Consider the following 14999-nt stretch of genomic DNA (forward strand, 5'->3'; position numbering starts at 1 on the left):
CAAACCTGCGGCACCACAACCCTAGTCGATGACGGCCCGGCTCGACGCCATCAGAGAAGCCAGCGCCACCAGCCACCCAAGCCAGATCCCAAACTCAGCCAACCGACACCGCCACCACAAGGCAGAGCCAGATTGCCTCGAAACCTGTAGGCACCTACACCAACGGTGCAGCTCCAATACAATTCGCCAAACCGTGTCTAAACAACCACCCTCAGTCGAGAATCGCCTCGACTGGAGCCTTCGAAAACCTTGGTCGAGATCCGTAGTTGCAGAAGAAACTATGGTCTCACTAAGCCCACATCGCCGTCTTCTCGCATTTGCTTAGTCTGGAGAGCGCTGGACTCACCGCCGCGATCACGAAATCGAATTCGCCTTATCGAGTCGCTCCGCAAGTGTCGAAGGCTCCATTTTTCACCACTTGGAACAAGGTATATATATCCTATATTTTGGTATTGCCTTTTTGGATTCTAACTTTATGTCCCTCCATTAATCAATCTCTTTTTTGTTTATTAAATTATTCTTGCCAAAAAAGAATTTATTATTAAACAACAAAACTTAAACCACGTAGACCTTGTTTTATATATCATTCAATAATAATTAAACCCTAGGAGTGTTTTTCTCTCAACCCTAGTTTGTCTACGACCTCCTTGCCTCCCTCAACAATTGCTTCGTCCCCTTCACTTCTCGTCTACTTTCTCATTGACTATGGCCTCCATTGATGCAGTAACAGCGAGCTTTGCAGCCTCGCTTGCTCTTGCTGAAGGGGGTCGTGCCCCAGATCTGGGGGAGATCGGTGGAGGTCTTGTACGCAAGTCCACCGTGACCGCGACAAAGGGTAGCGCGCTGCCCTTATACCATCAATTCGACAGACGATCAGATGGATCTATTTTCTTTCACCGGGATCAAGCGAGCGTTAATCGCTGTTTGGGCAGGGTTGTCAGCTCAAGGGATCTAATATGGCTCTGGGATCCGGGTCCTAGATGGTGGCTTCGTTGTTTCCTTGCAGCTCTGTCATTGATGGTGATGGTAGTGGTGTGGGCCTGTGCACACGTGAGGCTGACGACGGAGGATATGCTGTGTGTCGTGATGGGGTTTGGTGGTCAGCTAGACTGGTGGTTGACCACGGCGCCGTTCAGTGAGGCTATGTAGGAGATGCAGACACGGTCAGTGCTGATGGCTGCGTGGAGATGGCGTGATTGGATGCCAAACAGAAGTTGGGTGTCCATATCAAATCTAGCAAAGGCTTTGGGTTGCTGTTGGGATCAGATCAGAATCCATTCAATGGGCTTAACCTCTCCAGGGGGTGGATTTGGGACCCAGGAGATGCGATGATGTTGTTCAATTCTCCTGTTTTCTTTTCGCTGGGGATGTTGGTTTTACTTTCCGGTAGACTGTTCGTTTCTATATTCTATAAAGAGTCTCAGTACATTCACGCTGTGAGTACCACAATTGCGTGTCTTGGCGAGAAGTGTGTTTTAGGCTGGGACGAGTCTAGATTTGATTGGTTCACCGATTTCTTGCATGCTCAGATTGCAGATTCTGATGGTTTGATCTACAAATCTCAAGGTCATGACAATAGTTATATTGTTGGTAATTATCTTGAGGAGGCTGAGGATTTACCTTTAGTTTTTGCTAGGTTTCCTATAAGTGTTTCAGAGTAATGTTCTATTGTACATGGACAAGTTATTGGTGTAGTACACCTTCTAATTTGTTCTACTTTAGCTCTAGAGTTAAGTCTTTCTTGGCCTTTGTATGCTCCCTATTGGGATGCCCTCATGAGCGATTTCTATCGCTAGTTCAATGAATTTCCTTTCCTCAAAGAAAAAATATATCATTCAATAATGTATAACCACAATATTATATTCCACGATAGCAACAGTATCATTAAAAAAATACGTCTTGGCTGTCGCAAATCCACGTGCTAATCGAAATTTGCCAGTTCCACCTACAATCGGAAGCTCTCGCGTGGAATCCGTCACTGTGTTGCGGCCCAAAACAGTAAAGCTGCTACCGTCGTGCCTGCCATTAGTGATAATGAAGGTCATGGCAACTAGTAGACTGATGTCTACCTGGGACGCGTACCCATATAGCCCTTGAGCATGGCCTAGAAGTTTAGACGTGAGTTCGGGTCCCTTGGTTAGCGGGTTGTCAAACATGTTGACTTGCCCGAACCAGGTGGGAGATGGTTTGACGGTCTTGGCTGGTGAGACCACCATCACTGTGGTCTGTGCCTGGCCTGAAACAATGTCGTGAAAGTAGAAATGGAGTCGGGTCAGCTTCTGTTTTGAGCAGAGGAGCTTTTGAAACCTATGATCACTTTCTCTCTTTTCTTCAATGTTGCTGCTGCTGTGCACTGATGATGACATGAACAGAACTACGAAGAAAAGCTTTAGAACTGGACCGACAACCTTCCCCATTTTTCCTCTCTGTATGTATCTAAATTCTCTTGCTCGATCACCAAAACAAATGAAGGCCGTAGAGGCATTTTATAGAGGAGTTGTGGAATCAATAATATTATTGTTTTACTTATTTTAATAGGTGCGTGATTCATGCCTAATGATGCTGGATCCCTATTTTAAATGCAGTCAAGCTCGCAGGCCCCGAAAATTGACCTATACAGACGAAAAGAGAGAAAATGAACACCTTAATGGTGGATTTGTTGCCTAAAATATTATCCTATTGAAAACAAGGCATTGAGTTACCATTGAGGCAGCTCTAGGAGAAGCACATTCAGATATAAACCAATCAGTGGCATGAATTAATAATCTGAACCAATATTTCTTAACATATTGTTTTGAAGTTAATTCTGGGGTAAATTTGGTTGATTACTTGGGTCTTTTTGTTGAATCCATAACAATATATATATATAGTCTTTTTATGCTAAGGACATTCTTAGATTTTAAAGTGTAAGAATTTCCTTGAATAGACTCGATCGCATATTCACATATCGACTGTTCAGTTTTTAGGTCTTAATATATAGATCACTTCTGCAAATTTTCAGCTAAATTGATGATCGTTAAGGTATCGAACTAGATTAATTCAATGAACGAACCGAATCTGTCCAACCTGAACTGTTCAAGTGTATAATTGTAAATCGCAGTTTTGAATGTCTTAGTGATTATCAATTTGGCTGAAAATTTGTAGAGATGATCTACTCATATATACCTAAAAACTGAACGGTTAACATGTTGATATGCGATCGAAAAGTGAGTCTATTAAAAAAAAAACTCTGAAATTTTAAAATCTAAATGGGTGCTTAGCATAGAAAGACTGTATATATATTTTATATATACACACACATTCTGGTCCCTCTAATCTTTCACTTTATCAGTTTCCACCTACCATATCTGGACTAACTCATCGCAATTATTAGGAACATGCTTGACCAACACAAAGACTAAACCACATTCATTCATTTGAAAACGAACCACACCGGCCATTTTCATTCTTGCATTCAATAATGCATAATTGCAACATTTATATTCCACAATAGCAACACTAGAATTAACAAGAAAAGTCTTTGCAATGGCAAACCTCGGGCCAATCGGAAATTTCCGGTTCCACCTACAATCGGAAACTCTCGCGGGGAATGTTCCACTGCATTGCACCCCAAGATAGTGAAACTGCTGCCATTGTGTGATTGTGCTTCCCACAACTGAGAACAAAGGTCACAGCCATAAGTAGACTGATTTCCTCTTGGGATGCAAACCCGTATAGCCCCAGCCCCCAGGGCTCCACCTAAGAGCTTGGACGTGGGTTCGGGTCCCTTGGTTAGCGGGTCGTCAAACATGGTGACTTGTCCAAACAAGGTGGTGGATGGCTTGACAATCTTGGGTGGTGGGACTACCATAACTGCGGTCTGGGCCGGCCCTGAAACTGTGTCGTGAAAGTAGAAATGGAGTTGGGTCAGCTTCGGTTTTGAGTAGTGGAGCTTTTGAAACCAGTGGTCAATTTCTCTATGAGAGAATCTTGCGTGGGGCAGCCGCACGGACAGGTGGTGGGGCGAACCAATCACTGTCTAGTAGGATGGTGTTTTGGCTATTGCACTTTAAGGAGCATGGGCAGTTTCGGAAAAGAAGGAAAATTTTCTCCCTTTTGATTGGGTGACCCTAAAGCACTTTACAGGGAACCTGTGGAAGCATCAATCTTTATCTGCTTGTTTTCTACCGTAAGCACTACCCAAAAGTATACATATGCAGGCCACGAAACTACTAGTTGGCTCATGCCTTTTGATCATAAGGTCCCTATTCTAAAGTAGGGTAGGACTAGAAAAGTGACATAAAGACGAAAAAAAGAGGAAAACAAATAATGGTGTGCTTTGGCTAATTGTTAAAAAGCGAAAGGAATTGAGTTATCAGTAAGGCAGAGATACAGACAAGCTCCTTTAACTCCAACAGTTTCTCCATATTTTAATTTTTCTCTACTTTAGGGAAAAATTAGCCTCTTTTGCTCCAACCAGATTCCCTATAACTATCCATATTTTAGGAAAAGTGAGGAAAGAGAAAACCAAATTCCCTATATTTACAGCAAATCTCTAAAATTTTAAGGAAGAATATGAAGATTTTAGAGATTGCTGTAAAATAGGAAATCTGTTGGAGTTGGAGAAGAAGAAAAAGGCTAAAACTTTGACTTTTGCTTCTCTATAATACAGAAATTATAGGGAAGCTGTTGGAGTTGCTCTTAGATATAAAAATGGTAGTTTTGGTTTAACAACCAGAATTAAGAGTCCGATTGGCTCATAGTTGTCTTACTAGTTAGGGATAATACCCTATACTCCTGTCCAAATGATTTTGGACATCTCCGTCGGAGTTCTCTAGATTATGCACATAATCCACATTTGTTATATTTTTACAACCAAACTGTATATAAAAATAAAAGAATGATGTTGATAACAATTAATTAACATAAGATTAAAAAAATAGGATTAAAAAAAAATAATAAAAGAATGATGTTGATATTGAGTTTATTATTCGATACAATTAATCAAACTAATAGGATTAAAAAAAAAAAAAAAAAAAAAAAAAAAAACTAGGTTATCGGATTGGGGTTTATAGACGCAACACATGTAATACGAACACGTACAACTCATTACAGGAATTGCATGCCACTCTTGATCGATGCAGGCTAAAATCACGAAACGATTTCTCTACCTAACAGAAGATGATATTATTGTTGTCTCTATGAAGGCAAAAAATTTGCATGATGTTTTGATTTGAGAGCTAAATGTCTCTTCAAAGTTATTACAAAGTGCAAAACATATATACTCATTATGCATGGGAACACAAAAAAAATGAAGGAAGATATTTCATGATGAGCTCGATCGATATATGGGGTATTTTCTGGGGACGAATCACTCAATATCATAAAAAAGTGAGGGCTAATTGGTTCTCTTTGCAAGATCCAATCACCTTTATTCATCGATCAAAATAGACTGAATGGTCACCTCCATTCATCTAGTGCTTCATGCAAAGTGGTGAGGCAAAATATGCATTTTTAAATGAAAATGATTGATTGGGAATTGGTGGAAATTGAAATTTTTGAGCCCGATTAGTTGAAGCGGGGTGTGGAGTAGGGAATTATGTTAGAATTTAGTTAGGATAGAGATTCGATCTCCTGTAATAATTTTTATTTATTAAACAAAAGAGAACTAGAAGAATAAAGTGAAATTTCACATAATTTGTTAAATACATTCAAATTAGTGGTCTGTATTTGTTGCTTGATCACCACTCTGTTTGATACAATTTGCGATCGAGGACGACAACTTTCAATATAGAATATTTAAATCATCCACCGAAATATATTATGCTAAAATGAGATGGTGACAAAATAAGTACAGTAATGGTATTATGTCATTAGACCCTAATACACAAAATGACATATATTGACACTGAGTGATCATAAGAGAGACGAAATAAGTAAAAAAGAACATGACAGAAATTTAAAACAAAACAAGCAACTAGTTTAAATTGACCCAACAAATGAAAGGAAAATACACACAAGATGACATGTGTTGACACCAAATGATCATAGGAAAGATGAGATAAGTAAAAAGGAACATCACAGAAATTTAAAGCAAAATAAGCTACTCAGTTTAAATTGACCCAACAAATGAAAGGAAAATACACAGAAGATGATATATGTTTTTTTTTGATAAGCAGAAGATGACATATGTTGACACTAAATGATCATAGGAGAGATGAGATGAGTAAAAAGGAACATCATAGAAGTTTAAAGCAAAACAAGCAACTCAGTTTAAACGGACCCAACAAATGATAGGAAAATACACACAAGATGACATATATTGACACTGAATGATCATAAAAGAGATGATATAAGTAAAAAGGAACATCACAGAAATTTAAAGCACAACAAGCAACCCAGTTTAAATCGACCCAACAAATGAAAGGAAAACTAAAAGAAAAGTTCATAGAGCTAGCTCTAGTGAACTACAGTGACATTGTATCCAACAACTGCATCGCCAGCTGTGGCATTTACCCAATGCGTATGGGCAATTGCATAGCCACGAGCCAACCGGAAAACCCCAGTTCCACCCACAACGGGCAACTCCCGAATTGGGTTCGTGATCGGGTTCTTTCCAAAAATACTAATGGAGCTACCATTGTACGTACCGTCCGAGAACGCAAAGCTCATGGCCATAATCAGGCCAAGTTCCTGCTGGCAGGATGACCCGTATAGCCCTTGTGCCCGGCCTACGAGCTTGGAATTGGGGTCGGGAGTCTCGGTGAGCGGGTCATCAGCCATGAGTAAAGCCCCGAAAAGTGTCGGAGACTTTTCGGTGTCGGAAGCTTGAGCCACACGTACGGCACTAGGGTTCTTCCCACTGACTGTGTCGTGGAAGTAGAACTGGAGGTTGGTTACTGTCTGCGATGGCGTCGCTTCCTTTGTTGCCTCCACGGACTCAGCCCACTTCGCTTCAGTGAAGGACACCACCAAGGAGATGAACACCATCAGCACCAGATGTTGAGCTGTGTTTGCCATTTGGATCTGATTTTTCTCTAGCTTTCAACTGTCCAAAGAAAAAGGAGATGATGTACGTCTGGGACGTATATTTGTCGCGTGGGATATTTGTGGTCTGCAAAGAGGTCTTAAATCACGGGAAAGTTTATGGAGTGTGCAGTTTTTCTTTTATGGGGCCATCTTCTTACTAGAGAGTTTGACTACTCGTGAGAGAAAGAACAAAAAAAAGAAAAAAAAAAAGAAAAAAAAAATTAACTATACAGACCCAAACGAAAAATTCATGAACTTTTTCTTTAGGGGATTGGAACACTATGGTGCCAATTTGGGTGATTGAAACACAAAAGAGAGGGTGAACGAAGAGAGGGTGAACGATGTGGTTTTGTGTGTTGATTTACCATTCTTCTTGTTTTAGTGGTGAGCAGAATTGAAATTGGTGGGTGAGGTTTGTTATTGATGGGGTTGATGAATTAATGCAAGGTATTGTTCTCTTCTTTTTGTTATATTGAATCCTCTAGTATTTTGGATTTAGGGGAAACTGATTTGTTCTATGATGAAAATTAGTTATGACAGGTTCAATCGACGGTAGGCGCCCGTGGTGATGTGATGGCAGTGTGATCTCTGGCAAGTTGGTGGTGTTGGGCTTGCAGCTTCCTATTTGGGCGAGTTGGATACTTGGGTCTAGCTAGTAGAAAGATATGAATTGTAGCACGAAAAAAATACGCGCGTGCGCTGTAGGAGTCATACTCTCAACAATCAACACATCCAAATAATATATATTAATATATGAAAATTATTCTATGCACTTGGTGACTCACAAATCAAAGAGCCAATTACTTTTTTTTTTTTTTGTCAAGGGGAACACAAAGGCTTCCTAGACCCAAGATAAATGCTTCGGCGCATGTGAAATGCTCTAACTGTGCATTGCAGCACAGTGCCTGGCCACTTTGATAGCTTCGGGGTTCGAATCTAGATTGGGGAGCACACCCAACTAGGCAAGAACCACTAGGTCACTTGCAATGGTTAAATAGCCAATTACTTGATTGTTAATCAACCTCAGAACAAAATTTTGATGTTTAATTTAACTCTTAATTCTCTAGCAAAAAAAAAAATTTCACTCTTAATTAGCTCTTCAAAGCTACTGAAAAGTGCAAAACCGGTCCCATACAATGTGTGAAGCGCAGACAACAAATATATTCAACTGAAAGTGAGAAATGCCATGATGATGAGGCCAACAGAACTTGTGTGACTTGTGCTCTGTTCCACAACCAAAGAAAGCAGAAAGATATGAAGTTATGAACTGTTGCACGAAAAAGATATGCGGGTAGACAGAAGAGAATTAAAAGAACCTAGATTATTTAGGAAAACATGTGGAAAACAAAATGATTTGTTGATTAATTGAGGGACAAATTCTGCCACAAGGCCTTGTAGGGCTAAGTAGTTTCAAATCATTGACCTGTATTTGTTGCCGGTTATATTAGGTTCAAAAGAAAACATGATTATTTTGTTCGTTAAAAGAGATCAACTCTGTTTGCTAATTTACAAATTTTAGTTTTTTTTTTTTTTTTTTTGAAATTATTTGACGTGTTTTTTGAGTTGTAAAATTTATTGTTTTTCATAGAAATACTTGGCATGGCTCATAAGTTCCCTAGAAGAAACACTTCAAGTACTTTTACAAAAACTACCGGAAATATTTACTAAGAAGATGTGGTTCAAATAAAAGTGCTTCTAATGAAAGTGCTACATAACAAAAACTGTCTAAGCCACATCACATATCATAGACTAAATTCATAAGAAGAGTAAATTCATAGAAGAGATCATACAACATTAGAGCAAACCATATGCAAGAGATTCAAGTTCAAATTTACCCAACAAATGAAAGGAAATCTGAAACAGAAAATCGTACAGTAGCTCTAGTGAATCACAGTGACATTGTATCCTACAATTGCATCACCACTAAGATCAAACCAATGAGTATGGGCAATTGCATATCCACGAGCCAGCCGGAACACCCCAGTTCCACCCACAACCGGCAACTCTCGAACTGGGTTCAGTGCCGAGTTTTTACCAAATATACTAATGGAACTACCACTGTAAGGACCATCCATGAACGCAAAGCTCATAGCCATAATCAGGCCAAGCTCCTGCTGGCCGGATGACCCGTATAGCCCTTGTGCCCGACCCACGAGCTTGGAATTGGGGTCAGGAGTCTCGGTGAGCGGGTCATCGGCCATGAGTAAAGCCCCGAAAAGTGTCAGAGACTTATTGGTGTCGGAGGCTTGAGCCACACGTACGGCACTAGGGTTCTTCCCACTGACTGTGTCGTGGAAGAAGAACTGGAGGTTGGTTACTGTCTCCGACGGCGTCGCTTCCTTTTTGGCCTCTACTGACTCGGCCCACTTGGCTTCTGTGAATGCCATCACCAAGGAGATGACGACCATCATCATCAGAGGCGCAACTGTGTTGTTTGCCATTTTCTGCTTGATTTCTGTCGTGTCTTGTTTGTCCAAGGGAAAAGGAGATGCATGTGTGGATGTTTCGGTCTGCAGATTATAAGGGCCGAGGATTCGATGTCGTTGAACTACCCACCGCAGGACTTGGGAAGTATAATGCATGGGGCCAACTGCTTTACCAGTGAGTTTGACTACGCGTGAGAAAAAGAAGAACCAAGTAGAATATGGATTTGCCAATTTTGGTCGTTGGTTACAACCAAATACATAACTTCATAAGGTATATAATGTCTGTTTTCATTACCTAATTATTTGTAATAATTTACGGTGAGTCATGTGTTTAAGTTAGTCACTGAGGTATATTCATCCATGTTAATCTTGTTATGAAAAGTACCAAAAAATTAGAAAATTAGAAAATTTCTAAAAAGTGTAATTACTGATTTTCATATCCATTAATGATTAGAAGATTTCTAAACAGATATCTCTTTCAATCTAATTAAGCTATAAAAGATTGAAGAAGAAGGGTGCTAAAATCAAATTATGACATAGTCGGTGCAATTTTTTAAAAAGTCTATGGTAAAAATCAGAGAAAATTAAAGCAAATCATATGCAAGTAAATTAAAAATTTTTAGGTCACTAAAAGTGAAATGAGAACCAAATTATGTAAGAGAGTATGGAACTAGCTCTGATGATTTACAGTGACATTGTATCCTACAATTGCATCACCAGTGCTATCAAGCCGATAAGTCTTGGCAATTGCATATCCACGAGCCAATCGGAACACCCCGGTTCCACCCACAACCGGCAACTCCCGAACCGGGTGTAGAGCTGGGTTTTTACCAAAAATATTGATGGAGCTACCATTGAACGTACCATCCGTGAACGCAAAGCTCATGGCCATAATGAGGCCAAATTCCTGTTGGCCGGATGACCCGTACAGCCCTTGCGCCCGTCCCACGAGCTTGGAATTAGGGTCCGGCGTCTCAGTAAGGGGGTCATCGGCCATAAGCAGAGCCCCAAATAGGGTTGGGGACTTGTCGGTGTTGGCGGCTTGTGCCACCCGTACGGCACTGGGGTTCTTCCCACTGACTGTGTCGTGGAAGTAGAACTGGAGGTTGGTTACGGTCTCCAAAGGCGTGGCCTCCTGTTTTTCTTCGACTGACTCTGCCCACTCAGCTTCCGTCAAGGCCATCAGCAAGGAGGTGATCATTAACATCATTAGCGGCAGAGCTGTGTTTGCCATTTTTTGACCAATTTCCGTCGTGTTTATTCCAGAGAAAGAGGAGATGTCGGTGTCTGGGCTTATTTTGAGTCTTAAATAATGGGCGGGGATTGAATGCAGTTGAACTAGCTAGCACCATATGGCCCTGTTTGGTTAACCAGAATGTTACGGTGGTGGGAAAATGAATTGTACTAATTTTCCTTTCAAGGATGGAATGAAATTGATTTAATATTTCCATTTGTGGTGTTTGGAAGGATTCAAGACTTGAGATTAGAAAATGGTTTGAGAGAATTAATTTGTTAATGATTTTCCAATAATGCCCAATCGAATTAAATATGGAATATTAAAAATGGATGAGTGGAGATAGGAATTATTAATTGACCAAATTTTATGAGGGGCTAAACAAGTAAATTTCCTATTCCATTGAGTGAAGGAATTGAAATACCACACCCTAGATGGTATTTCTATTCCGCCTCTTTTATGGAATTTAACTCTGGTCAACTCATTTATTTTACATTCCTTTCCAGACTTATGACTTAACCAAACACGACAATTTAATTGAATAAGAAACTATTTCACATTCCAGATTCGGGACGTTGTATTTCCATTAGGTGTTTATTGGAAGATTTATGACTTTTATTTAGGTAAAATTATTTACAAATCAAATATGGCAAAGTATTTATTAATTTGCATCTATTATGGGTACGTTTCTTTAGGTACATTCACGTACATATTCATGTACGAGAAATATAAATGAATGATTGAAATTTGGAAAATCAGTAAAAATAAAGCATTAATTTGCTAACCCAAAAGGAAAAAAATATATCAATGAATACAAAATAGAATGAAACATGTATAACGTAATATTAATTAGTTATTCCATAAACGTCACAATTGAATACAAGCATGAATTTTAAATCAAATTCAAATGCATGCATTTGCCTTCGCTTCCTCAATAGTGAATGATGGTTGCCTTATACTCCAAAATGGCATCACCATTAGTAGCATTGAAGTAATGAGTCTTCACCCTAGCAAACCCTCTAGCTAGCCTAAACTTCCCTCTCCCACCAACCACAGCCACCTCCCGCTCCGGCGACTCAGCCACTGGATTCCTTGAAAACACGCCAAATGAGCTCCCTTTAAACTTACCGGTAGTAAAACCGAAATCTGCGTACATCACGATTGTAAAGTTAGCTGGGTCTTGGCTTGCGGACAAGTAGAGCCCCTTCGCATTCCCCACTATCGATGAGTTGGTCTCGGGGCCCTCTCGGAGATGGTCATCGAAGGCATAGAGGCTCCCGAAAGGGGTGGCTGACTTGTCAGTGGTGACGTTCGGACGTGCGATCTCCACGGCGCTGGGTTTGGTGCCGCTGAGGATGTCGAAGAGGTAGAAGTGGAGTTGCGTGACTTTCTCTTTGAGGCGGTCTACAGGGACTGTTTTTGAGTGGTATTTGCAGTGCGAAGGTGTGGTGACGATGGTTAGAAGGATAGTAAAGGCCAACCCAAATATCAAACGACTACGCTCCATCTTTCTTCTAGTTTTGAATGTTGTGAGAGACTGATGGGGATTAGGTTTAAGTTTATATAGAGATACATGGAGGATGTATTAGGTCCGAAAGCCAAGCAAATTCAAATTTTGATCGTGCTTTTGGGTCGGATGAGGAAATGAGATAATAAAAGATATGTTATTGCCATTATGGGCAAACAAAAAGTGTTATATTTTCTGGATTTTGTGTCCCAAAATGTGGTTTTATGAGAGCCATTAAAGCTAAATCTTAAGCATGACGATTTTCTTTGATCTATTGGCTGTTAATGGATAGCATCTGTTTTCTTTCTTATTTGTTTTTTCTTCTTTAATTCTTTTAAAAGTGCTTCTATTCATACCTCCAAAATTTCTATTTGGACCTCTAATTTTTTTGAAGTGATAATTGACTTATCAACTCTATTGAAATGACCAATAAAGACACAAACCGTTAAAAAAAAAAAAAAAAAGATCATCTTCTCAATTAATCTCTTTCATTTTTCTCTTCAACATATAGTTTCCTCTCAAATCAATCTATCATGCTAGATGATACATCCATTATGTTAAACAATTGATTTGAATTAAGTTTCTTTTATAATTTTCAAAGTATAGCAACTCATAAATTCTTTCTCCATCTCTTCTGACCTTTAACTCCAATTTGTGCATCAAAATCAATGAAAGCAAGTGATGGTTTAGTAATTGAGAATTAAATCTTCTTTCGAAGCCTTCATATATGTATGGTTTTGCATATTTCCATTTCCCCTTTTTCTATTGTTTTTCAATCTGGGCTCAAAGAACTTCTGTTTCATAAAAAATATCTCTAGCGTCAGAAGTTTTTCTTCAACCCCCTTTTTTGTTTTGATATCAATATGTTAATGGCTTATCAATAAGCAAGATTGGCATTTTTAATACCTTTGAAGCTCTAGATTGTTTATGTACTGGGTCATTTAAACATGAAGGAAGAAAACAAGCTGCTACAAGACAATTCTAAAATTCTTGGCTTATATATAAGTATCCTGATTAATCCTCTTGATCACTATACTCCATGTTTCAATTATATTTCAATATCTTTGCTTTAGCTCCTTTTGACTCCCTTGTTTCCCTTGCCCTTTCAATGATGGTCTCGTCCGATTCCTTGGGTAAATGATGAGTGGAAGGAAAACTTGCTTGTGGGAGAATTTTAGTTTTTATTCAAGTTAAGGGCATTTTAGGGAGATTAGAGAGGTGTAGTTAGTATATTAGGTTTTTGAAAAAGAAAGTTAGAGGTTTAATAAGTCGAGAGGTCCAAATGCTAATTTTGGAGGTTTGAATAGAAACACCATTCTTTTAAATTCGTTGTACGTTTTATTTTTTTTGAGAAGTAGGTTAACGAGAGAGAGAATGAATGGTTTTCTCAACCATTTAAACACACACTGACATATATATTAAGAGAGAGAGAGAGAGAGAGAGAGAGAGAGAGAGATAACCTCCTTAAACTTGAAATGTATGTTTTTATTTTTAGTATGTGGTTTAATAATCTAAACCATTCATTCTCTTATTATATACACACATATGAATCCTACAAAAAATTAGTCAAATCGAAAAATGTTTAACTATTAGATTAGCACAATGTTTGTTTTAATTTTATCTAACTAACTACATTTGCTTACATAATTTTGAGTGACCAAAGGATTGTGGATTTGGTTGATTTTTGGTGGACACAAGTAAGGATCAATGGTTGAATCATTGAATTAGGTCATATATTTGTGTAAAATAGTAAAAATTCTCAAATTCTTAAAATAAGATATCTTCATGTTGCGGATGCTTCTCGATCCAAATCCTCATGGGCTTTGACATTCTTGATTTCTTTGTTGATAATGATAAATAAGAGCCATAAATAAGAAAACTGGAGATGATCATATTCAAAATCCGAGAATTTTACCACACTTAGTTTTATATAAACACAAAACATAAGGAATTATCAAGGTGGCATTCAATACAATTTCCAAGGCGCATGCATTGCATAAAGCCCTAGGCTTCATCCTCAATAATGGATGAGAGTCACTCTATACTCGACAACGGCATCACCATTACTAACATTTAAGTAGTGAGTCCTAAGCTTAGCAAACCCTCTAGCCAACCTAAACTTCCCTCTCCCGCCCACCAACGCCACCTCACGCGGCGTCGTCTCCCAAATCGGATTCCTCGAAAACACCCCGAAAGAGCTCCCCTTAAACTTACCCGCAGTAAAACCGAAATCTTTGTACATCATCAAAGTCATCTGGCTTGCGTATTGGCTCGCCGACAAGTATATCCCCCTGGCATTCCCGATCACCGTTGAGTTGGTCTCTGGGCCTTCGCGGAGAGGGTCATCGGTGGCAGTGAGGCTGCCGAAGGGTGTGGGCGACGTGTCGTTTCTGGTGAGGCTGGGACGTGCGATTTCCACCGCGCTGGGTTTGGTGCCGCTGAGGATGTCGAAGTAGTAGAAGTGGAGGTGCGTCACCTTCTCTTTGCGGTGGATGTTGGGGATTGTTTTGGAGTAGTATTTGCAGTGTGCTGGTTTGGTGGCCATGGCTAGAAGAAGCAAGGCCAGTAATCCGAGAACCAAACCACTGCATTTCATCATTTTTTGAATTTCTTAATTTTGTGAGGGATTGCCGTTCATGTCTTGGTTTATATATATAGATATATTTGTGGATGATTTTAATATAAGATGACTCTAGCCGGTAAGAATTTCATTATAATCACACAAATATGTAAATTTTGTGCTGAAATTGAACATTCTTTATTGTTTTAATTACCATTCATGCTACAATTTATGAATGGCAAGATATGAAACCAAGAATATATT

General features: G+C 39.3%; 6 protein-coding genes across 6 annotated transcripts; all 6 read right to left on the reverse strand.

Moving 5' to 3' along the window:
- Positions 1-1835: 1835 nt before the first annotated feature.
- Positions 1836-2482, reverse strand: LOC133735586 (dirigent protein 22-like). The gene has a single exon (XM_062162990.1). It carries the CDS (start codon positions 2415-2417, stop codon positions 1836-1838), a length of 582 nt encoding a protein of 193 aa, XP_062018974.1. The 5' UTR covers positions 2418-2482.
- Positions 2483-5656: 3174 nt separating this feature from the next.
- LOC133738193 (dirigent protein 23-like) lies at positions 5657-7111 on the reverse strand. The gene has a single exon (XM_062165657.1). The coding sequence runs from the start codon at positions 6997-6999 to the stop codon at positions 6439-6441; it is 561 nt and encodes a 186-aa protein (XP_062021641.1). The 5' UTR covers positions 7000-7111; the 3' UTR covers positions 5657-6438.
- A 1637-nt stretch (positions 7112-8748) lies between these two features.
- LOC133740500 (dirigent protein 23-like) lies at positions 8749-9521 on the reverse strand. The gene has a single exon (XM_062168455.1). The coding sequence runs from the start codon at positions 9447-9449 to the stop codon at positions 8889-8891; it is 561 nt and encodes a 186-aa protein (XP_062024439.1). The 5' UTR covers positions 9450-9521; the 3' UTR covers positions 8749-8888.
- Positions 9522-10104: 583 nt separating this feature from the next.
- LOC133736038 (dirigent protein 23-like) lies at positions 10105-10668 on the reverse strand. The gene has a single exon (XM_062163474.1). The coding sequence runs from the start codon at positions 10666-10668 to the stop codon at positions 10105-10107; it is 564 nt and encodes a 187-aa protein (XP_062019458.1).
- Positions 10669-11540: 872 nt separating this feature from the next.
- On the reverse strand, positions 11541-12317 carry LOC133740001 (dirigent protein 15-like). Its single transcript, XM_062167829.1, has one exon. It carries the CDS (start codon positions 12173-12175, stop codon positions 11600-11602), a length of 576 nt encoding a protein of 191 aa, XP_062023813.1. The 5' UTR covers positions 12176-12317; the 3' UTR covers positions 11541-11599.
- A 1875-nt stretch (positions 12318-14192) lies between these two features.
- LOC133736430 (dirigent protein 4-like) lies at positions 14193-14777 on the reverse strand. Its single transcript, XM_062163915.1, has one exon. It carries the CDS (start codon positions 14772-14774, stop codon positions 14193-14195), a length of 582 nt encoding a protein of 193 aa, XP_062019899.1. The 5' UTR covers positions 14775-14777.
- Between the last annotated feature and the right edge of the window lie 222 nt (positions 14778-14999).

Source organism: Rosa rugosa, chromosome 3, assembly GCF_958449725.1.
Source record: "Rosa rugosa chromosome 3, drRosRugo1.1, whole genome shotgun sequence".
Lineage (NCBI taxonomy): Eukaryota > Viridiplantae > Streptophyta > Magnoliopsida > Rosales > Rosaceae > Rosa > Rosa rugosa.

What these genes read in the sequence shown, in the direction of transcription:
- LOC133735586 (XM_062162990.1), bottom strand. Translation starts at nt 2,417, where the DNA reads ATGGGGAAGGTTGTCGGTCCAGTTCTAAAGCTTTTCTTCGTAGTTCTG.
- LOC133738193 (XM_062165657.1), bottom strand. Translation starts at nt 6,999, where the DNA reads ATGGCAAACACAGCTCAACATCTGGTGCTGATGGTGTTCATCTCCTTG.
- LOC133740500 (XM_062168455.1), bottom strand. Translation starts at nt 9,449, where the DNA reads ATGGCAAACAACACAGTTGCGCCTCTGATGATGATGGTCGTCATCTCC.
- LOC133736038 (XM_062163474.1), bottom strand. Translation starts at nt 10,668, where the DNA reads ATGGCAAACACAGCTCTGCCGCTAATGATGTTAATGATCACCTCCTTG.
- LOC133740001 (XM_062167829.1), bottom strand. Translation starts at nt 12,175, where the DNA reads ATGGAGCGTAGTCGTTTGATATTTGGGTTGGCCTTTACTATCCTTCTA.
- LOC133736430 (XM_062163915.1), bottom strand. Translation starts at nt 14,774, where the DNA reads ATGATGAAATGCAGTGGTTTGGTTCTCGGATTACTGGCCTTGCTTCTT.